The sequence below is a fragment of the Sceloporus occidentalis genome, unplaced genomic scaffold, assembly GCF_023333645.1.
Source record: "Sceloporus occidentalis isolate IW3139 unplaced genomic scaffold, rSceOcc1.0.p SCAF_3, whole genome shotgun sequence".
NCBI classification, from domain to species: domain Eukaryota; kingdom Metazoa; phylum Chordata; class Lepidosauria; order Squamata; family Phrynosomatidae; genus Sceloporus; species Sceloporus occidentalis.
In genome coordinates, this window is record NW_028316983.1 from 116,604,465 (window position 1) to 116,628,719 (window position 24,255).

Genomic DNA, 24,255 nt, shown 5'->3' on the forward strand with positions numbered 1-24,255 from the left:
AAAAAGTTATGAATATGATTTTGCTGGTGTGGGTAGAATTAGCCTGGCCTGTGTAGGATGTATTTCATACAAATGACATGCTTTATAAGGGGTATTCTATTGCTTCTTGGCTTCAACAGGAGTTATATTGCCAGTATGACATTTGAGGCTTTAGAAATGATTGAATGGCAGCTAATGGCCAAAAGGATGTTCATGCTTCTTTCAGAAGTGGAGCAGTTCCTTTACGTTTCATCTGAGGAGTTTTGTTTTAGTACTAAAATGTCAGCTTTACTCCAGTAAAATTTGTTATATAGAACTCTATATTATATCACCTGTTGATCTGAAATACTGCAGACTGCTGTGTGCCGTACCTCTTTCCGTTTCTCTGTGCTTGGTCAAAGAGGTACAGCAGTTTATGGTTCCAAGAGTGTATCATGGTGTGAAAAAGCTTCATTTTTGTCATGCTTTTGTAGTTTCTGATTTTTGAGAAGTAAAAGCTTAACGATGTAATTTATGCACTGTAATGTCTTTATTCTACTTGCTTTAGAATGATACAGAGCTGAACATGGGGAAATGAATTTTGTTCATTGGATGTAAAACTAGATCAAACATTTTTAAGTTCTCTTTTTCTTCTGTAACAGTTGGAGGAGGGTGATTTAATAATTCTATAGCACTGTTAAGAAATATTCAGCATATTTACAGAGTTTTCTTTTTAAAAACATTAGACCTTGCTGAAAAAGTAAATGTATATATGGCCTGACAAAATAAAACCTGTGTGCTATGCTGGCTTCTGCTCTTGTATGCTATGCTGCTTGCTTGTCCTGCTCTTGGTCTGTTGCTATGTAGGCTCCTAGCACATTGTGTTGTAGCGAACAGATGAAGTGCTTACACATTCATAGACTGAGACGCCACAAATTCAGTTGGGTTCTCTTGTATCTCTAAGCAGATTTCTGCCCTCTGAGCCATGACAGTCCCGGCTGGGGTTCTGAATGCTGATGGCATGGCCTTTTATTTTTAATCAGGAATTCATATGAATTAATTTGCTGAAGCAGGGGAGGAAGTTTTAAAATTCAGAGCTAGAAACCTTCATTCTCAATGAAGTGAACTGAAACATCTGTGTGCTGTTTAAGAGCTTCTGCAGTGATATTGTTTGGTTTTTATTTCTCGGTACTCTTAGTGGCCACAGGTTGTTTTGCCACCAAAGATATTTGTATAAGTTGTCACTTGAGGTTTGGTTTGTGATCAGTTTTAACTTTCTAACTTGTGTAGTAATGAACTAAGAAAATGTCACTTTAGTGACTGCTGGGCTCGCAGTACCTTCCAATGTATTTGCTTCCAGAATGATAATAAATTCTTTAGCTGATGGATTCACTGCAAGCCTCATGCTTCTCTAAGATATAATAATCAGGCTCTGTTCCTTGAGACTTTTGCTTTTATAATTTTTCAAGTCTTTGGTTCTTCTGCTCTTCATTCTGGATTGTTCCATGATCTTAGTGCTCTCTAATTCAGTCAGTGTTCTTTGTCAAACTGGCTGCATGGTTGTATCCCATCTCCTCGGCTCTTCTCTGCATTCATTCATTCTAGTATTATTTTGGTCAGTTGACAGAGTATAGAAACAGCATAGCCACAAATAATGTTAACATTGTGTATAATTTGATTGTACTAGATATGGGTGGAGGGAAGGTTCACCTTCTCCCTATATAGGGCAAGATTCTTGGGGAGACTGAGAGGCAAAGATATGAAATGACTGGAATAAAACCAGTGGGAACCAGGTTATCCCCCACTTCTTCTAGAAAACATTGAAAATTTAGGAAACACTGAGATACGCTATATAAAGCTAAATAGTCATTCTGATTTTAGAAATCTGTGCTACATGCTGTCTTATGCACATTTACTTTGAGGCAAGCCTCATTGAACTCAGTGACATGAGATAACATAAAACTGAACTATTTATAAACATTTAAAAGTCACAATTTTGTTTAAGCACAAATTCTAAATATACCGTATTATTCTTCTACTAAATGGGACTTTCATTAATTTTAGCTGTGCCTTTGGTTTTAATTAACATCAGTGCCTATATATTTTCTGTCCATACATAGACATGTTTGAAGACTGCAGAGCACTTCAAACATTGATTTTTAAAGTATTTGCTATTTTTAAAGAGCTAAGAGTTTATTGTTGGTTACTGCAAAAATGAAACGACTTGTTGGATTACAGTCCGCCCTTGCCTTACGTGGGGGATCCGTTCCGGACCCCGCTGCGTAAGGCGAATTCCACCTATGCTCAAGCCCCATTGGAAACAATGGGGCTTGTGTGTGGTGGTGCGGCGCGCATGCGCGCCCATTCATTTGAATAGGATGTGCCGCCCGGCGCACACCCTGTGTGCGCCCCACGGCTTGAGCACGTACACTCAAGACCGCGTAAAGCGCGCCCGTGTATAACGTGGGCACACTGTACTTTGTACTAATTCAATTCATTCTTTTTCATTCATTTTTCATTTTTCTTAGTCATTGTGCATTGGGGGGGATGGAGTGTGTGAATTGTTAGGCGTTTGCCAAATCCACTGAGAATTCCAATACATTTAAGATTAGGATGAGGATTAGCTTTGTGATTAGGACTGCTAATAAGAATTCCAGTGTCTTCTCACCACCACCAAATGTTATTCCAGTTTTCGCCAACTGGGCCGATGTACTTACAACCACAGCACACAATGCCTGTTTTCTTTTGTTCACCAAAAACAACATGGTACATTTTGGGGCTGAACACATTGCATTGATTGGGACAAAATATATTGCAGTGGCCAAAAACCCAGATCTTTTGTATTTTTTTTTTTTGGGGGGGGGGGCATTGTTTTCTGTTTGAGAGAGACAAAAAAAGAGCAAAAGAAATTGGTGCATGGTAAGTGGCTGAAATTTAGGCCAATCGGTTTACAATTGTTCAGGTGAAAAGACTACAGCATGCAGCATTATAACTGTTTTTGTCTCAATTTTGCATCACAAAAATTTACTGGGGAAGTAAATTGTACCTGGTACATGGAAAGTTAAAATACATTGTAAAAATGAAAAGAATATTCAAAACAATTTCGAAAAGGCCCCTCAAAAATAACCTTTAAAGAGTAAACATTATTGGTTACACTTAAGAATTAACAACTTTGCCCGAATTACTTTTGAGAAGTAACAGTGCTGTTAACATTGTTACTTTGCAAAGTTACATGTATTATTATGGTACTGTAACGCATTGCTTCCGTGCTCTGAAAGAGAAGCAGCCCTTTTCTCAGCCTCCCATTTGCTTTGTTTGTGACTAGAGCTATGACATGCTGCAAAGCAAAATTTATGTGCTGATCACTTGAAAAACTGCCATAGAAGCTGGCCAAGCTGGCAGCAGCTAACAAAAGTGAGGCTTGGAAGATTTAATAGGCAGGGTCACTGTACCGGGATTAGATTTATGCATTTTTATTCCAGATCTTTGAGAGCTTAAGAAACATTCTCTCAGGCAATTCAAACATACTCTCCATGGGCATAAGAACAAAATAGTAACAGGCATCATGTATATATTATAGGCAAAGCTGTATGTTATACTTCTGTGAAAGAAAAGCAAATTAGCACAGTGTTGTACTAAGACCAAACATCAGATTCCTGCAAATCACAGCATTTGCCATTTTTTCAGAACATGTTTTTATGGCTGGGAAGATATGCTAGAAAGTATGCCAATAATAATTGCTGAAATTTTCTGAATTCGGTGAGATTGCAAACCTGAGTTCTAGTAGATGAGAGCATGATTATTTCATTGGACTACATTTGGCTTTACCGCTTTACTAGCAGGATTTGAACAGTCCTGGAAATAACTTGCAAAATATATAGAAATCTGTCCGCTTAGCTTTTGTTAGCACAAAGTGTGTTTCCTAGTGCAGAATATTAATGTATCCAGCACAGAATATAGTGCCCTTTGTTAAGGAATTTGCCAGTCAGTAGGCCAAGTTGGGGAATCAAGAATCTTTATTAAAATAAATGCATTTCTGTTTTACATTTTGATAGCCAGGCTACTGTACAAAACACGAACCCTTAACCAGTGGCTTGTACATCCTAATACAGTTTTCAGAAGGTCTGGGAAGCCTCTCATACATTGTGCATTTGTTGAGGTAATTTTCCACCAAGGTATGCATTTCAAACTATATTGGTTATCTATCAGGCCAATTATCAAGCTGGCCATCTAAAGTTTTCTTTTGCGTGAGCAACTGATTTAATCAGGAAGACCCTGCACTACTTTTCCAGGAAAGACCAAGATATGCTGGATATAACCTTCGCTTATAGTTTCTGGCAGAGTTCCCTATCAGCCATGACAAATATTATTATGTTGAAACTTACAGCACCTTAAGCAAAAGTCAAAGTGAAGCTATGTTGCTATTGTTGTTAACTGCCCTCAAGTAGACCTTGACTCATGGTGTCCATGGATGAAACTTCTCCAAGACTCCCTGTCCTCCACTGCTCTGCTCAGGTCTCGCAGGCCTCTCTGATTGAATCCAACCATCTTACATGTGATCTCCCTCTCTTGCTGTTGCCCTGTACCTTTCCCAACTTTATTGTCTTTTCTAATTGAGTCATGCCTTCCCCTGATGTGGCCAAAGTATGACAGCCTCAATTTAGTCATCCTGGCTTCCAGGGAGAGTTCAGGCTTGATCTATTATTGAACCCATTTCTTTGTCTTCTTGGTTGCCCATGGTATCCTCAGCACTCTTCTCCAGCACCACATCTCAAATGAGTATTTTCTTTCTATCTGCTTTCTTCACTGTCCAGCTCTCACATCCATACATGGTGATTTGGAATACAATGGCTTGGACAATCCTTACTTTAGTGATCAGTTGTATATTTTACTTTTTAGGATCTTGTCCAGTTCTTTCATAGCTACCCTTCCCAATCCTAGCCTTGTAATTTTGTGACTGCAAGTCTCTGTTCTACTCAATGTTTGCTCTAAGGTATAGGAACTCTTTGACTATTTCTATTTTTTCTTTGTCTGAGCTGAATTCCTGTAGCACTTCTATGGTAATTATTTTTGTTTTGTTTTTTAAATATTCAGCATTAATCGAACCTTGGCACTTTTCTCCTTGACCTTCTTCAGTAATTGCTCCAGATCTTTGTTGGCGTTTCATAGTAGTATTGTGTCATCTGCATATCTTTAGGTTGTTGATGTTCCTCCAATTTAGATTCCTCCTTCCTCTGAGTCTAAACCTGCTGTGCATACAATGCTTTCTGCATCAGATTGAATAAATAGGGTGATAGTATGCAGCCTTGCCTCTTTGCCGACCGGGAGCCATTCTGGAAGATTTGGAACAAGTGCATCTGAGGAAGTAGACTGAAGTCTTCGAAAGCTCATGTTGCCAATTTCTTTCTTTCAGTTAGTATCGTCTGTGTACTGATGGGAAAGCCATGTTATATTCCCCTTTATTTCTCTCTCTTTTCAGTTCAAAGAATTGAAACTCAATCCATTTTTATTTTAGCATTTTGTATGGCTTCTTGTATAACATGTACATTCATCTCAAGTATGTGTGTGGCACCATTCACATATACAATATTCAGCATTTGGATCTTATCAGAGACACCCCTCTCCTTGGATGCTAACATGTAGTCTGTAGCTATTTTATTCTGTAATATAACTTGTCTCGTTTGGCTTATGTCCTGAGACAATGCTAATAGGGCATTTTTTATTTTTATTTTTTGCCAGGAGTGGCATTGTCTCCCTGGCAAAGAAGAGGGTGGAACAAGGTGACCTATAATATTTGACCTCATGTAAAGATATCTGTTTCTCATGCAGCCTGAAGTGGTGAGAAAGGGAAAGGAAAATATCCCTGCAAAATTAGGAGGAAGCATTTTATAGAATTTCTTGCTACATATCTACTAATATTAGAAAGAGGGAGGATTACTCCATTGTTGGGAGAATGGGGGTATCATTTCATACCACAGAATCATGGGCCCTATTGGGGTAACTAGAAACCAGTGAGTAGACTGCACTCAGCACGGATTGATGTAACCTGAAACAGTTTGGTTCTAAGAAAAATATTATTATTATTATTATTTATTTATTTATATAGCGCTGTAGATTTGCACAGCGCTGTACATAAAAACAATAAATATAAAAGAGTAAACCTGCCTATGGCGTACAATCTAAGAAATAATAGGATAATACATATAAAATACATAGCAATACAGAAAATGGTCCAATAAAACAGACAACAAAAAAGAACATCAAATAGCAAGTGACAATCATGCAATGCCTGGGAACACTTCTCTGAACAGGATGGTCTTCAGCTCCGTTTTGAAGCTGGTTAAAGAAGTGATGGCTCTTGCTCACGGGGGAAGAAGGTTCCAGGAGTGAGGGGCAGCCAGCGAAAAGGGGCGAATCCTAGATGGGGCAGAGAAAATCCTGGAACTGTTAAAAAACAACATAGACCACAAACTAATCGCCTACACTGCACTCTGACATTTAATCATATCACCAAGAATATACAGAATGCTCTGCATTAATAGTGGCATCTGTTAGATAACATTCCAGGATGTGAAAACCAACAATTTCATTTAAAAGAACCAAAAACATTGCTGACTTTGTTATGCATGCTGATTGTAAAACCTTAAGACATACTGCTGAGAATGGGTCTGTCTAAACCAATAGGACACCATCCATGTGGTCATTGCACATTTGCATCCACACCACTAAATTGACAGAATTTTTAAATTGCAACAACCAACAGTGATATCAACTATCCCACATTAACACATGCAGTACTAATTTTGTGATCTGTGCTATTCAGTGTACATGCAAGAAACTTTATATGGGGAGGACCACAAGACAGATAAAACATAGAATAGGGGAACACCCCTCTAAATTTAAAAAAATAGAAGAGTGGGAGCTCCCTTAGTTGGTCAAATACAACGTTCTACAGCTCTGCTGGTTTGGGGTAATACAAAGAATTTATAATAATAAAGAATATATTTTAAAGAAAAGAGAGAGAGAATGGATTCTAAGATTGAAATCCTTGGTGCCTGCAGATTTAAATGAATTTTGGACCTGCAATCTAATTTGAATGTAATATATATTAGGACATATGTATGGATATGATTGTAATATGATGACATGAATAGAATGAGCAACTGTCTGGAGAGATTGCATCATATGTCCCTATGTGCCATCCCAAGACATATAATTGGTTATGCCTTCTCAAGGTCATCTAGAATATGAATAGACAGTCACTCCTCCATTTTCGCGGGGATCTGTTCCAGACCCCCCCCCCTCAAAAATGGAAATTCACCTATACTCAAGCCCCATTGACTTGAATGGCCGTGTATGCCCCATTTTGTCCCCCTTCATTTGCTGCCCGCAAACTGGCGAGGGACGCAGACTTCATGTCTGCAAAAACAGAGGGGCGACTGTATACAGAAATGTTGCAATGTCTATTCCCTTTATCTCTATGGTCCTATATTTTGGAGAATGTTCACAACTCCAGTGATTTCTTTTGATGGCTATGTGTAACTTTGTTTAGAACTACATATGGACATTTTGTATCACAGTTTGATAAGTGTTCTCCTGTGTTTTTAAATATTATATCTGAAGTGTATTTAATATTTGTTTTCAGTCCCTGAGGAAGGCCTAGTGTGGCTGAAATGTGTTGGGCTTTTTAAACACAGAATAAACAGTTGACCATCTTAAAGCATGTGGAGATTGTCTCCTCTTTGTTTGCTACTGCACAAAAATAAGCACAGCAAACCCCCTTTGAATGTTTTTGGCTTAATAGTGCAAAACTATTTTTTACATTATCTTTACATTCTATGTGGACGTTCTTCCGTATTGCAATGTTTATACTATATGGAATGAGAAATGCTAGTTCTCCAAACTGGGTTTCAGAAATGGAAGAGGCGCTTAGGATCATATTACAAACATATATTGGATAATGGCACGCCAAAAAAAAAAAAAAACCCTAGAAGAAAATCAGCCTGAGCTTTGTAAATTATAGCAAAGCCTTTGATTGTGTACATCGTGAAAAAATATGGATTGCTCTTAAAGAAATGAGTGTTCCACAACATTGTCAGGTTTATATTTGAACATTAAGAAAACAAAACTAATAACTACAGTTAATTTACATAACTTTTAATTAGATGATGTAGACATTGAAATGGTTTTAAGATTTTCCATACTTAGGCTCCGTCATTAATCAGAGTGGACACTGCTGTCAAGAAATTGGAAGACTAGGGCTAGGAAGGGCATTCAAGAAGAAACTAGAAAAGATTCTGAAATGTCAAGATATATTATTGGATACTAAATTTAGGATTGTCTGTGTCATCTTGTTTCTCATTTATATGTATGGTTGTGAAAGCTGGACAGTGAAGAAAAGCATTAGGAAGAAAATAAACTCATTTGAAATGTGTGCTGAAGAAGAGTTGGATACCATGGATTGCTAAAAAGACAAATAAATGGGCAAATCCTAGAGCAAATCAAGCCTGAACTCTCCCTAGAAGCCAAGATGACTAAACTGAGACTGTTGTACCTTGGCTATCTCATGAGAAGACAGGACTCAGTAGAAAAGACAATAATGCTTGGTAAGGTAGAAGGCAATAGGAATGAGGAAGACCACATTCCAGATGGATAGAGTCAATCAAGGAAGCCATGGCCCTAAGTCTGCAAGGCCTGAGCAGGGCTGTTGATGATAGGGGTGTCTTGGATGTCTCTCATTCATAATTGTCCTTATGATAGTTAACAACAATAGCAGCAACAACAGATGTGAATTCATTCTGCAGTCAAAGCATCTTTTGTGTGTGTGTATGTGTGTTTTCTAAAAAGACAATCATTGTTTCAGAGGTGTGTTTATGTGCATCTTGCTGCTTTGAGTTCAAGTTATTATTCTTAGTAGAGAAGGATAGTTTGGGAGTCCTAGGTAAAACTGTCCCAGTTCTTTTAGACTGTCAGTGCAAAATCTATAGCTAATGAAGACTGGAGGAGCCAGCGTGGCAAAATGGTTGAACATTAGACTAGGACTCAGGAGACCAGGGTTAGAATCCCCACTCAGCCATGGAAATCCACTGGATGACCTTGGGCAAGTCACACACTTTCTACCTCAGAAAAACTGTAATAGGATTGCCTTAAGGTCACCATAAGTTGGGAATAACTTCAAGACACATGAATAACAACAAAATGAAGATTGGTGCAGGTAACATGGCCTCCTCAACAGAATGGTACGTCAACTTAGTTGTGAATACCACAGTTCCTGGCATGCTTTCTTGCGTTTTAACTAGCAGTGTAAAATGTCTGGAAATTTTGAAACGCCAAGGGGAAAAACCTCCCCCTTGTTGGGCAGGAAAATACAGATGTTTGCAGAAGAAAAAGGGAAATACAATATTAGCACTCCTTCCAGTTTGAAAATCACTGTTACTTTGGGGATATCAAATAGATCGTTTATAGCTGAATTTGACATAAAATTATGCTTGATATATTAAAAATACAGCATATTCAGAAAATATAAATTGAATTTACTTTCTTTTTTACCTTTTTGTTGTTGTTGTTAAAATAGAGGTACTCAATCCTGTTAGGAACACTTGAACTATAAGGAACTGCTTTGTTTCATAGTTTATGAAGATGAGGCAAACCTCTTCCACTTAAAATAAAATAGAAGATACCATTAATATTAATAAAGCAGAGAAAATTATCTTCTTTCTTCTATTCCTTTGCAGTGCCATACTGATATAAAGCACTCATGTCTTTAAAAGGAACTGTGAAAGGAAATAAAGACTAGGGATTGTAATGGTGTGAGTTAATGTACATAGGATTGCCTTGACGTCTATATGTTACATACAGTCAGCCTGCCCTAACTACCAGCTTTTCCTCTGTGGATTGGAGCACCTACTCCCAAATGGTGGTGCATGCATGCAACTGTGCGCCCCCATTAAAACTAACAGGACTTAAGGTCCCATGGATATTTGCATTGGCAGTGAGGTCTGGAATGGAACCCTCATGGATAGGAAGGGCCGACTGTAGATTTTAGAAATAATGCTGAGGAAAGATGATTATTTTTTCATAAATACTGTATTTTTTATTCTTAAAAAAATCACATAGATAGTAATAATAATAATGGGAGGATAGCTTTGGAAAGAGAAAAAGGATCTCTCCCTTTTTTCCCAAATTTTTCTGGATTTTTTTCTAAGCCTTCAAATCTCTAGTTGTAGTTTTGTATTGAGACACTACTGTCCAAGATGCCAAGCAGGAATTGCAGTCAGAAGAGAAACGAAGGAACTACTGGTACAGTATGTTGAAAGACTTAGAGAGTCGAACACAAGACCACAATGTCCTTATTGCCATGGAAGGACTAGAACCATTTATGCATAAGTCTGGCTAAAAAAAGAACCAGTGGGCTGCTTAGCTGGTGGAATTTCACCAGAACTTGGAGTTGTTATAGCAGAGTAAGAGTTTCATGATTGTGCCCCTCAATGGTTTCTGATATCTAGGATAAGCAATACAATAAATGTCTTTGTAAGTAAAACCTGATTTATTCATCACTAACTCAGTGAATTAATTTTACATCATTTTAGTTTTTAATAATTATGTTACATTCTACACTGTTTCAGTTTAGATAGTGTTAAAATGGATGCTACCTGTTTTTGTAGAGTTGTTGCCAAAGCCCATTCTAATTCAGGGTTAACTAATGCACCAGTAAAAAAAATGTTACAAAATCAATGACTTCTTGGATCAGATCGTGAGATGAAGAACTTAATGCAAGGAGTCTGAGAGAGTATTTTTGCACCCAAAATAATCTATTATTGGCTGTCTTTCTGAAAGGGAATTGGTTTAGGTGCTTCAAATGTTATCTTCTGCCACGTACATAAAAATCTTCCTTGCAGGCTAGAAATTTGTGATGTGGTAAACTGACACTAAACCAGGTGATGCCTTTATAAAACTGACAAATAAGGCTTAATGTTTTGGAAAGAAATGCAGACTATTTTGAAATGTAGTGCTCATGAGCATGGAAATGTGCTTAAGATGAAGTTCTCAGTGGGGATGGGGAAGCATAGGCTTAACTAGGTGAAACAGAAGGGATGATAAAGGTCAGAGAAGCAGGGTCCAGTTAAGAGGATTTGTTGGAAATGATCCACAGGACTTCACATACTTGTATGTCTGGCAACCTCAGCTAGTGATGGTCTGAAACAGGTTCAGCTCTTCTGTAATGCACAAGGCCTGATATATTGGCACTCAATGTTGCTTGTGTGTCTTTTCAGGTGAATATGGGCTCTCTGTTCTCTTTGGGGACTTAGGATGATTGTAACCTCTGTTGTAGCTAATGGAGTGTGCCTTTAGTAATACCCTGACCATGCTATTTGCAGAAAACAAAAGAGATTTGGAAGAAAACATTAGGAGGAACTTCCTGACAGTAAGAGCTGTTCAACAGTGGAACACAGTCCCTTGGAGAATGTTGGAGTCTCCTTCTTTGGAGGTCTTTAAACCGGTGGTTCTCAACCTTCCTAATGCCAGGTCCCTTTAGTACAGTTCCTCATGTTGTAGTGACCCTCAACCATACAATTATTTTCATTGCTACATACAAATATGTGTTTTCCAATGGTCTTAGGCGACCCCTGTGAAAGGGTCGTTCGACCCCCAAAGGGGTCCCGACCCACAGACTGGGAACCACTGCTTTAAACAGAGGCTGGATGGACATCTCTCAAGGGTGCTTTGATTGTGAGTTCCTGCATGATAGGGGGCTGGACTAGATGGCCCTTGTGGTCTCCTCCAGCTCTGTGATCCTATGATTCCTATGTACTAGACTGGGATACATTTCACATCATCATTCTCTCTATGTGCACTGCCCCTTTTCTTCCCATTACTAACCCATTGATCCAGTTAGGATGTGTGAATGTAAATGTCCCTCCATGGTTTCCCCTTACACTACTCATCAGCTTGTCAGATAACAACTGAGCAGGTGGGGCAAATCCTGTTGTTCTGCTGAGTAATAGGATTTTTGAAAACCCATTGCCCGCTTTTCCCAATGATCACCTCAGCAATGAGGATGAGGCAGATAATAGAGAAGGAGGAGTTTAACATCATCTCCCATTAGTCTCTCTGGTTCTGCTTAGCTGAGCACTGGAAATCAGCTGAGCAGTGGAGATCTGCAGACTCTCACAGTTCAGCTGAAAATCAAAACTCTGCTGTCCGTTTTCCTTTGCTACTGTTTTCCTATCAATCTGTTAATTCCTGTAGAGTAATGCATGAAGAAATCATATGATGGGGAGGCTTATGATCTACCTCAACTGTGCAGAAAGAAAATAACAGCAGTGCAGGTAGAAGGTATTGCAGGGCCTGTAGAACAGAGGGACCTGGCAGGAGAGTCTGGAGGGCTGGACAGTAAATAAAGCCTTGGGTCAGGGTCTCTACCCCTCATTCTAGTTATTTTCAGTTTGCTTGGCAGATGTGTGGATTTGTCTCCATCCAATTAAAGCTAGCTATGCTTAAGCTTTGATGAAGTTGGTGCAGCAGGTTGGCTTTACAATTCATTCATTAAGCATGAGGTCTTTTGAACATAAGGCTAATGAATAAGTGCTTTGCTAATTATAGTAATTCATATTATAGTAACTCTTCCTACAGTTGGTTCCTAACTTGTAGCTCCCCTTTCAGGTAGTGCAAACCACTCATTATTTAATCTTGTCAATTCAGTGTACGGATTGTTGTACAGCAATTTTGGAATGCAAGTTAAAATCTGTATTCCTCCATATAGTTGGCCAGATAATTTGAGCAAGTCCATTGTCTGCTTGTGCTCAATATATTGAAGTTGTTTGCAGAATGAGATACATGACTTCAGTGCATCTGGGAATAATGGTAATGAGAAGTCAAAATCCCTAAACTAGGCCTTAGATAGGCTACATTTCAGTAGTGCTGTCATACAATGTATTAAGTTTGCTGTGTAGAAATAAAGGTTTGTACTGGGTGAGGTTATGCTCCTCTCAAGATTGCCACAGAGTACCAGACTGCAGGAAAGAAAAATAATTACAGATCTGACTCAAGCAAGAAATAGGATAGGAACTGTATTAATATCCAGTAATACACAAGTGAAAACACAACAATCATGTACATGTCAATAACATATGTTGAAGGCATATAAAACAAAGTGAAACTTGACAATGCATAACAATAACTTATTTTCAAGACATATATGGCTTGACTGAAGTTCACAAAAGTTAAGGGTGTATACATCTAAATAGAAGTTTAACAATCAGTTGCAGGACAATAATACATATTAAAGACATGTATGGCCTGACTGAAACTGACAGGTGACTGGTCCAAAACCCCTCTTTCAAAATGCAGTCTTCTTCAGAATACTAATTACTAGTCTTCTTTAGAGTAATTTCTTACGTACTCTGTGTGACAAACAATGCAAATAACTCTGACATATATCTATCTATAGTAAATACCATACAAAAATTATTTTATAAATTACTTACATATCCTACTTACTACTAAATCAAATTGGAGCAATACCAACAAAGTAAGTTCTGTAGTATTCCCTTGAAACAGTGAAATCCCCCTAACAATACGAGATACAGGGTAGTATCTGTAAAAAAAAGTCTAAGGTAGCATTTAACCCTCATGGATGTAGGTTTATGGATCTTCGGTAACATGTAAAAAATGGACATGTGGAAAGTGATTCTGAAGAAATTTTGTAGTTCGTTCCTCAATCATGCCCCAAATCATGGCATCTCTTACGCATGCTCTAATGATAGATAAAATATGTTTAATGTGGTCATGTGGAATGGGAGTATAACACTCGGATCTCATATACATAAGTATCTTTGTCCATAAGGACTATTGCACCCCTTTGTCTGCTGAAATAATGACAGTGGATTGGTAATTGAATAAAGAATCAAGGATTCTCTGATCCTGTGTAGAAAGATAATAATAATAACAACAAAAACAACAACAATAATTTTTACCCCGCCTCTTCCAAAGGATTATGCCATGTCCTAATTGGAGTCTGTTCCTATTTCTCACATGGCCTTTTCAATCAATCTTTGGAATACTTTCATGAAGGAATTACATGTTATAGGTATGAAAGAGGAATAAGGACAAAAGATGCAGGAAGGAGATGGATGGTACCCAAACGTATCCTTTAAACTGAGAAGTCTAATTAGATGAAAAAGATCAATACGTGTGTCAAACGAATTATATCTGGGCATCAGAACAAAACTAAGTCCTAGATTCAAAAGTCTGATTTGTGAGTCTCCAATGTGATAAATTAACCATTATATCCCGTTGTGGCTGTGCTGGCCCTGGGAAAAGGACATTTGTTCGTAATGACAACAGGAGGATCCACTTTGTCTGAGTGGATGAGGTTATGCTCCTTTCAATATCTCAGGTTCATAGCATGGATATACCTGAACTGGATCATAAGTTTCAACAGTGGCCAGGATTGTGTTTACACAGTTGAAGCTAGTGTGGCAGTGCTATCCATTCCTGGAAATAACTTGTCTGGCCATAGTGACACATGCCATAGTTATCTCTTATTTAGATTATTAACACACTCTTAACTCGTTGGCTTTGGAAAAAGTTAAGAAACTTCAGTGGGTCCAAAACGTTGCCGCTGAGCTCAACTGCTTACTAGGGATGATTAAAGAGAACATTTATCTCCTATGTTGCAAAAGCTTCATTGGCAACCGGTATATATTCCTGCACAGTTTATAATGCATATCTCCTTATATATGCCTTCCTAAATTTTGACATCCTTGGAGCAGAGCTTTGTCTTGGTCCCACAATATGTTTAGTAAGAACATGGGAGATGGTCCTCTTAGAAGAAATCATTATTAATAAAACAGACAAAATTATTTTGTTTCCTCTAGTTCTCTATTAGTGTTAAGCAAACAAAAGCAGTAATACATCCTATGCAGCCAGTAAGATGCTATTACATTCAATCCCACAAATGTATAATTATGATTTATGCTTGAGGCCATAATACCTCTTGGTACTGCATCCAAAGAAGTGAGTTTATATCCATGAAAGCTCATGTGAAAAAAAGGTGCTACCACATTTCTGTTTTTCCCTCCCCCTTTCCCTCTTCATTTTTATGCTGCCTGAGACTAATATGACTACTTCTTTGAAAACTACTCTGATTCATGTAATACATTTCCCTTTGGATTTGATAATGCCATATATCATTTTATTTGCCTGGATACTAAATGGATAATTTCAGTTTTTAAATATGTATTGATTTGAGCATAAGATCTGTTAAAAAGAAGCTGTGTGGAATTGCACTCAGAATTGCTGGCTAATATATCATGTTATACTGGGAAGAGCCTTGTGCCAATGGAAGGTATTTCTCTGTATCTGCTGGAACTTCCAGCTTTTCCCTCTTACCAAGTACAGTTCCTTGTGTAGTTGAGTACCACTGTAGATGCTTTGTGGTCTTTCAATGGCTTTGTGAAGAACAGTGGTTTGAAATATTTTATTTTCAGACTCCTTCTCCTTGTTCAGATCTACTCTCCAAATTCTTTATTCACTGACTTTTTCTGTCTTTGCGCAAAGCAAGGTAGAGAGAGAATGAAAGACAGGTAGCACTACATGTGCTCATCTACAAAATAAGACTTGTTAGGTTTACTTCTATATCCATAAACTAGTGTTAACATGGTCATATTAGTTAATTAGAAGTTGTATAATTAGTATTCATAATATGTTTTAGGTTTAGAGTCTTTTGTTAATTGTTTTATGAAAAATTTCAGATCTGATTTAAATTTTTAAAAATTGGATATAAGTAAAAAGTCTATTTTTTTTATTTAAAAATCGTTGTTTTAGTCAATTCTGATATAGTGGTTCATTCTTGTTAACTCACTATACTAAGCAGGACAAATTAAAACAGTATTGGACTGTTACAGCGCTATTACTTCACTTTAACTGCTATGGCTGTCCTCCTATGGAATCCTGGGATTTGCAGTTTAGGGAGGGGTATTTGGAATTCTCAGCCAGAGAGTTCTAGTGCCTCACTATACTACAAACCCTAGAATGCCACAGAGGGTAGCCATAGTAGTAAAAGTGGAATAACCGTTCTATAACAGTGCGGTATTCTCCAATATGTAATTAATTGATGGAATTCAGTCTATAGCATTAAATTGATTGAGGATGGGAAAATGGTATGACTAGCTGGTAACCACGATAATTATATGGAGCTAGATGGTGGAGCCAGTCATGATGATTTCTCTGTCTGTGCCTTACTTTTGTTTTTTTCAGAAGATAAAGGCAACCTGCTTTTGGAAAGAAATGCTTCATTATATGGACATATTGGCCTGATTCAGAAAAGCAGTTGTGTTGTTAAGAGTGCAAGCCCTATTCTAGCGAGTAGTGTCGAATGTGCTACAGAATTCCTGTCTAACATTGTTCTTTGCTTGATATTTTAGGGCAGAGCTCTGCTGCACTGGGCATGTGACAGAGGACACAAGGAACTAGCCTCAGTACTGCTACAACACACAGCTGATGTTAACAGCCAGGTAGGAACATGGCCATTTCAAAGAAAAGCAGATAAATGAATATTTTTTTCAGTTGCAGCAGCTGAGGTATTTTTACAGTTCTCTTCAGGATTCTGTTACGATGATAATTTTATTCTTTCATTTTAACTTAATTGCTATATTATTTAAGATTTTATTTTAGTGGCACCACTATGTACCACAGGATGGAGGAGCAGAACAGGGTATTCTTAGTAGGTATAGAGTCTAAATCTGTTGGTACAAAAGGAAAGGAGGAGGATGAAGATTTTATCTAGTCTTGAATTTCTTTTCTGATATACAAAATAATTGACTCTGTTTTGGGAACCATCACACTAGTTTCATGAGGAAGGAAACTTACTTAGGCTGAATCCTAGTCTGTTACTCTGCCTTCAAATCTCATTTTTATAGTTAGTTTCATTATACAGTGCACCCTTGCTTTACGTGGGGGATCCGTTCCAGACTCCCCTGCGTAATGCAATTTCTGCGTATGCTCAAGCCCCATTTAAATGAATGGGGCTTTTGCATGCGGCGGCGTGCGCGTGTGCCATGAACACACGCCCCATTAGTCCCTATGGGATGTGCCACCCCTTCCTCCCCATGCAGCTTTTAGCGTGTGCTGAAAGCTGCATAAAGCGCAGCCAGGTATGACGCTGGCACACTGTACAGTATAATGTGCAGCATATTGCTGCTCTGTATAATCATATAGTTGATATGAGTGCTTAATGAATTAATCATTGTTGTTACCATTGTCATCATGTTGGATGAGACTTTTTTTTATAAATAAGCTACCAGTATCAGTTGGTGAAGTGTTTGTTTTTTGTTCTGAATTTAATGCTGTTCTTAGAATAGATGTACCATAGTTGGAGAGCATTTCTGCCTCTGCACCATATCACTTGATTCTTAGATATATTTTCAACATAGTATACCATAATAACAGTCCTTGGAATTTCATGTTTTTGCACTTGTTTGAGTTTTTGGAAAACAACAAAAATATTCCAGTTGTAACTTTTACATTTAGGAAAGAAGTTGGAAGAAATCACAATCCTTTAAAAACCCTTGCACCCCACCTTTTTAATGTATAGCAGTTTTCTAACCAGATTATTTTGAGCCTGTCACAAAAGGTTAATAATGGTTATAAAATGGAATTCAGTCTCTGATATTCCCCCTCAACCTTCTTGTAATAAAGGAGGCATTTTAAAAGGTCTTGGGTGAAATAAAAATGTTTACAGATAATACTGACAACATGTAGGAATACACGTCTTAAACAGTAGTAGTTCCTGTATGTATGAACTTATCTTCACAGAGTGGATAGCAGAGACCTTTCTGCTAGAGTTATATAAGGGCATGGTATGGTATGGATCCTCGAGATGTACATGCCTGGTTCCATATAATTTGCTGCTGGTTCAAACTAAATTTTATTCTTTGTGGTTTGTGTGACTCACATAATTGGGCAAACCTGCGCTTGCACAGTGCATCTTTGGAACCTTCTAGAATAGCTAAAGGTAAATGGTAAAGGTTTCCCCTTTAACATGATTGTCTAGTTGTGTCTGACTGTAGGGGGTGGTGCTAATCTTCATTACTAAACCGAAGGAGTCAGCCTTGTCAAAGACAACTCCATGGTCATGTGGTCAGCATCACTAAACACCAAGCTGTTACCTTCCCATCAAGGTGGTTCCTATTTATTTACTTACCGTATTTTCCGGCGTACAAGACGACATTTTGACCCAATAAAATTGGGTCAAAAGTTGGGGGTCATCTTGTACACCGGGTTGAGCCCGGCAGCCCTGCGACCGGGCGGGCGCGCTCTCTGGGCCGCTGGCTTCTCAGGCCTCCAGAGGCCTGGGAAGGTGGCAGCCCGCGCCGGCTTCTAAGGGGCCTTCGGAGGCCCCTGAGAAGCCGGTGCATGTGCTCGGGGGCCACCGGCCTCTCAGGCCTCCGGAGGCCTGGGAAGCCGGCAGCCTTGCGCCAGCTTCTAAGGGACCTTTGGAGACCCCTCAGAAGCTGGTGTGTGCGCTCTGGGGCCGCTGGCCTCTCAGGCTTCCGGAAGCCTGGGAAGCCAGCAGCCCAGAGAGCACGCGCGCCAGCTTCTAAGGGGCCTTTGGAGGCCCCTTGAAGCTGGCGCGAGCGTGCGCACGGCCGGCTGCCACGCCACTCAGGAGGAGGGTAGCCTTATACGGTGAGTATATGCTAAACTCTTTATTTTCATTTTAATAGTTGGGGGTCGTCTTATACGCCCGGTCGTCTTATACCCTGGAAAATATGGTACATTTTTACAGGCTTTCGAACTGCTTCTAGAATAGCTAGGCAAGAGTTTTTGTGTGGTAGCTCTGCCCACCCTTAGCTCTGTCCCCACTGTTCTCCCTTTTCGTCCATCATAGGAGCAGCATCTAAGAACCTCTCTTGCAATCTTTCCCCAGAACTCTTATGTTACATTCGTGGTTTACAATGATGCTTCTGCTTTCACCTTTGTCTGTTGGTACAATTCTGATTATTTAGTGATGTCTCAACTTGTGTTTTACTATTCTCTGCTCTTCCCTCAGTTTGGTTTGGTGTCTCTTGGTAACTGATTTGGCTTGTTAACGGACTGTGTGCTCTCTGCTCCTTTTCAGTAATGGTGCCCTCCTCTTCATTAAGAGATGTGAGACTGCGGAGATAAATTACTGAGCCAAGATGGCCATTTGTCCTGCTTGTTTTACGTCAGCAAGGTTCATAATGTGAGATTTTGCACTCACTGCAAAGCATTCACCCCTCAAGCATGAAAGAACAGAGAATTCCATTTGAAGGCCTTATTGTATGAACAAGCTGTAAAAGTGCCCCAGGCAGATAGTATGATTAGCTGGGCAAGTAATGTGGGACATAATATTTATCTGAAACAATGGGAAGATATTTGGATTAAGGGTTTGAAATTTTCTACAAAATGATAGAAGACAACTTGGCTAAAATTTACAAAGGTGTAACCAGTGTTTTTTGGCAGTGTTGGTACCTTTTATCATTTATGAGGGAATTAAAGAATAGCCAAAGATTTTAGTTTAGGATTAATAAATGGGTACAGAAGATCTTGAGGTTTAATATAGCTATTTATTAAATATGGTTAATTTAGATGATCCACTGGAAGCTAGAGCAGCAAGAGTGCCAGGGGGGGAAATATTAATGGTTTCTTGAAAAATGTACTCTGAAGGTCCTCCAGTGTAGCCACCTGATAGTCATCCCATAGTCAAACAGTGGCACCATACAGAATCTGGGTAATGACTTTGCTCTGAAATGTAAAGTCGAAGGCTTTCATGGCCAGCATCCATAGTTTTTTGTGGGTTTTTCCTTGCTCTAAAATATTTGCAAGGCTGAAACAACCAGGTGACTTCCCCTAATGTTGTAAAATCTAAGGATCGCACCATTAGATCTCAGGGCCATTGTTGTAGTAGCTTCTATATGGGGCTTCTAGGAGTGGTTTTCTGTAAAATGAATGCCAGGGTATTTAAATTCCCAGCATTGTTCAGTCTGGTGGCCATTGAAAGATCATTGAAAATAAGAATGTCTTTTTCCAAAATCCATCATCTTTGTTTTGTATGTTAATGTTCAGTGTAGTAAGTATAATTAACATTCAGCTTTTCTTCAGAACAAAATACGCTGAGCTTAGAGATCAGCCTTCTCAGATCTCCACAAGTAAGTGAAATTAAAACCATACCATCAGCATATAAAAGAACTCTGCTTTGACCCAATTTAGGGCAGAAAAATTCTGGGCCAGACAATGCTGATTTTATGCCATTAAGGTATAAATTAAAGAGTGATGCCACTTGTTTTACTCCGTTGTTTGTGGGAATAGGATTAGTTAATGAGCCAGAAATGCCAACTCTTATTCTAGCAGTTGTATTGGAATAAAGTTCCTTGATTAGAAATATTAGCTGATTATTGGTGTTGGCCAGTTTATGCCACAGTAGGTTTCTATCAGTTGAATCAAAAGCTGCGGCTAAATCAACAAATGCAATAAATTAATGTTTGGTAGGACCAGCATTTCCTTGTTGGGCTAAAAAATAGAGTCAAACAATGGGCAGTAGTGCTCTGCCCTTTCTTAAATCCAACCTTTTCATGGTGAATGACATGATTAATAGATTCTCAATCATCTAATTTCTTTAAGAGATATTTACTATATAACGTGGAGTCAGTATCCAAAAGACTAATAGGCTGATAACTATTGGGAGCTTGCTTGTCACCCTTTTTGTGAATGAGAACAACTACACTCTGTTTCTAGCTCACTTGAATTATACCTGTTTTGTTTTGAGTTAACACTTTGTTTAATACTGGGGCCTATCATTCAAGAAAGTATTTAAATATTAATGGAGGCTTCATATTTTCGCCTGGGGTCTTGCTCAGAGCAAGCACTACAATCTTTATTTCAGACACTGTGGGGTGGGGGATAAACCAGAAAGGCAAACAAGTAGTTTAGGAAACAATAGAAGGGTCATTCCTTGAGAGTATCACTCTATAAAGCCTGCTAAAATGAGTGTACAATTGCTGTGATTAAATTTGCCCAGCGATTGCTGGTCTGATCATGTGCATACTAGTAGAGATGATATGCTGGGCCTCCATTCAGCATGTATAACTGAGAGTGCACCTCCAGTGTTCCTTTTCAGTAGACTACAGGAAGTTTGGGAAAGGTGAACAAGTCTTTCAGAAATCCCTGTACTTACCTGTTATTCTTATAATAATCTCTGTGACGAACCACTGATGAATATTGTATCAAAAGAATTGCCAGAACACACAGCTTGAAAACCACTGATCTAAACCTTGATTTTAATCATTGCCTTGATCATGTTTCTCAATTTAATCATGATTTCTCACTTGATTTTGATCAATCAGCATACTGACAATGAAGAGGTTGCTGTCTTGGAATAAAATATTTTGTTCTTGTTTTTCTAGTTGTGGATTTTGTTTTGTTATTGCTTTGCTTTGTTTTAAAAGATGAAAAACAAAATTGTAAAGTCCTTGATGATTTGTAAATGGTATTTAAGTGTAAATGTGTGTCTTTTTCAATGAGCAGGAGAGAGGATACCTTTCTAGGGCATATTTAATAAGAATTCAGACTTAAGTTTTTGATGTTATCACATAGTATTGAATTGCAGCCACAGAGTGGCAGGACGTCCCCCCTCTAAATAATAGGACAGGCAGAGTCCAGCTCTTTTGAGTGTTGATAATTACCTTTAATAGTACACTTTAAAATAAGTGGTAATTGGTTTGGGGGTCAGTGCAGAAAGAACTATTTTGCAGAGCTTTGCTTTGTGTTGAAAAAAGGGTTATTTGTGTAATCTAATTACTTAAATCCTTACCCACAGGCCATTTCTGAGTGGGTGGCTAAGTGTTCACAAATAGTGTTGAGAACTTAGATGTCTTGGACTTTTTCACCCAGGGCTTAATAGCAGTGTGGGAGCATGTGGGAAGGGAAGTGTTAACTCTCCCCTTCCCCCATGATTCCTGTCCTTTAGGGGAACTGGTGAACAGTGCTGGAATGGAACAGAATTTGCTTCCTCCCTACCTAGGCAGGAACATTGTTAGAAAATGGAGATGTTGCTCAGGCAGGGAATGCTTTCAAACCATGGATCTGCCCTAATCTTTGCTTTCGCAGCTTTCTTCTCATTCTGTCTCCTGTTCTTTCTTCAGCAGCACAAAAATGAAAGACTCTTAATTAATCGTGGCACAAGAGTATTTTAATAGGGAGGTGCTGAAATTTTATCCTTGCTTTAGACATGTATTAAAATACTTTAAAATTAATTTTAATATGATTGCTTGGTGGTTCTTACTACATACAGTGCTACCTCGGGTTACGAAATTAATTCGTTCCGCGGCGCCGTTCGTAACCCGATACATTTCGCAACCCGAAAAGGCTTTCCGTTAGCGCTGGAAAGCCGCTAGCCGCGCTTCGCATTTAAATTTCGCGCCGAAATGAATTTCGTAACCCGAAAAATCTTTCGTTACCCGGAACAGTTTTTTCCAATCTAACTTTTTCGTAACCCGGAAATTTCGTAACGCGATCAATTCGTATCCCGGGGTACCACTGTACTATTTTGGTTCTCTTTTCATTTTAACATACATTATTAGCTGCCTTGGGGTCCCATATTGGGAGAAAGGTGAGATATAAAATAAGTATCTTCAGACTGGCCTTGAAAACTGTTTTAATGTACAGTGGACCCTTGTTATATGCTGAGGTTTGGTTCCAAGATCCCCTGTGGATAACAAAATCAGTGAATGCTCAAGTCCCATTAAATATAATGGCATAGCAAAATGGTGTCCCTTATAAAAAATCAAGGTTTGATATTTGAAACGTATACTTTTTTTGAACATTTTCAAACCGTGAATGCTTGAATCTGTGTATAAAAAATCAGTGTATAAGAAGGGCTGACTGTATATTCATTATACTCGTTCGCTGTGCTCTTTCGCCGCACATACCCTCCTGATCTCCTTTGAAGACCATTGGAACAGAATGAGAGCATCTGACCCCATGATTGACTGACGATGTTTGATGTCTTACATTTGATGTTTTATGTTTTTAGCTGTGGTTTTAATTGCACAGTAACTAATGTTGGAATACTATAACTGTTTTTTAACTCTGTTGTGATTCCACCTTGATCCACTGGGAAAGGTGGGAAGATATAAATAAAAACTATTATTATTATTATTATTATTATTATTCATTGCAAAGGCTTTATTGTTGCTTCATTTTGTAATTATTTAATGGCTTTATTGTTCAGTTTGCTTTTAATAATGGGTATTAGTTGTTCTGGATGCTATTGAGTCGGCCCTCCATATTCGCAGCATTGAGACTTGCGGTTTCTATTATTCGCGAGGTGAAGGCAGCTAGTGCAGGTATTCCTTTCCCTGCTCGATCTCTCTTTGGGCAGCCCAGGGAGAGATCGGGGAGGTGAAGGCAGGAGTTGCATTGGCCCCCCTGAAGACCCTTCTCCTCCCCGATGCTCTCTCTGGACAGCCTCTTATATAAAATTGCAGTATCAAGGTTTACTGTTTGGAATTTTATACTCAATATTTTAATGTACTTTAAAAAAATATTTTCAAGCCGTGGATGTTTGAATCTGTGGATAAAAATCCTGTGGATAAGGAAGGACAACTGTATTCGTATTGCACATGTGTTCAAAAGCATGCAAATACAAGTAGATAGATAGATACCACTTCTCAGTGGGAAGGTAACAGCATTCGGTGCAGTCATGTTGGCCACATGACCACCAGAGCAGTCCTCAGACAACGCTGGCTCTTCAGCTTAGAAATGGAGATGAGCACCGCCCCTATAGTTGGTTACAACTAGACATTTATGTAAAGGGACTACCTTTACCTTTACATAAAGCGTATATGAAACATAAATGAATTTCAGGTTTAGACAGGTCCCATCCCCAAGATATCCCATTATATATATATGCAGAAATTCCAACATACCTCCCAATCTGAAATCCAAAACGTTTCTGTTCCCATGCATCAGGGAGATTCAGCGTGTATACACAAAGAGATTTGGACAGTAATTGCTGCTTTGAATTGATTCTCAGTTTGATTTATTTAATTGAAATGATTTAATCCTGGCTATAGGTTCTGCTATAGAATCCCCAGAGCAGGCCATAACCTAAGTGAAACAATGATAATTAAATGATAAATAAGGAGGGAAAACCAACATAGAATCATAGAATCATAGAATTGTAGAGTTGGAAGAGACCACTAGGGCCATCCAGTCCAACCCCCTGCCATGCAGGAAATCCAAATCAAAGCATCCCTGACAGATGGCCGTCCA

At 38.7% G+C, this 24,255-nt stretch overlaps 1 protein-coding gene across 1 annotated transcript in view; it reads left to right on the forward strand.

Annotated features, from left to right (window-relative positions):
- ACBD6 (acyl-CoA binding domain containing 6) overlaps positions 1-24,255 on the forward strand; it is a 146,672-nt gene that overhangs the window by 57,955 nt on the left and 64,462 nt on the right. The window contains exon 6 of the mRNA XM_089515913.1: positions 16,386-16,475. Coding sequence (XP_089372039.1) covers positions 16,386-16,475 — 90 coding nt within the window. The remainder of the gene's footprint in view (positions 1-16,385; positions 16,476-24,255) is intronic.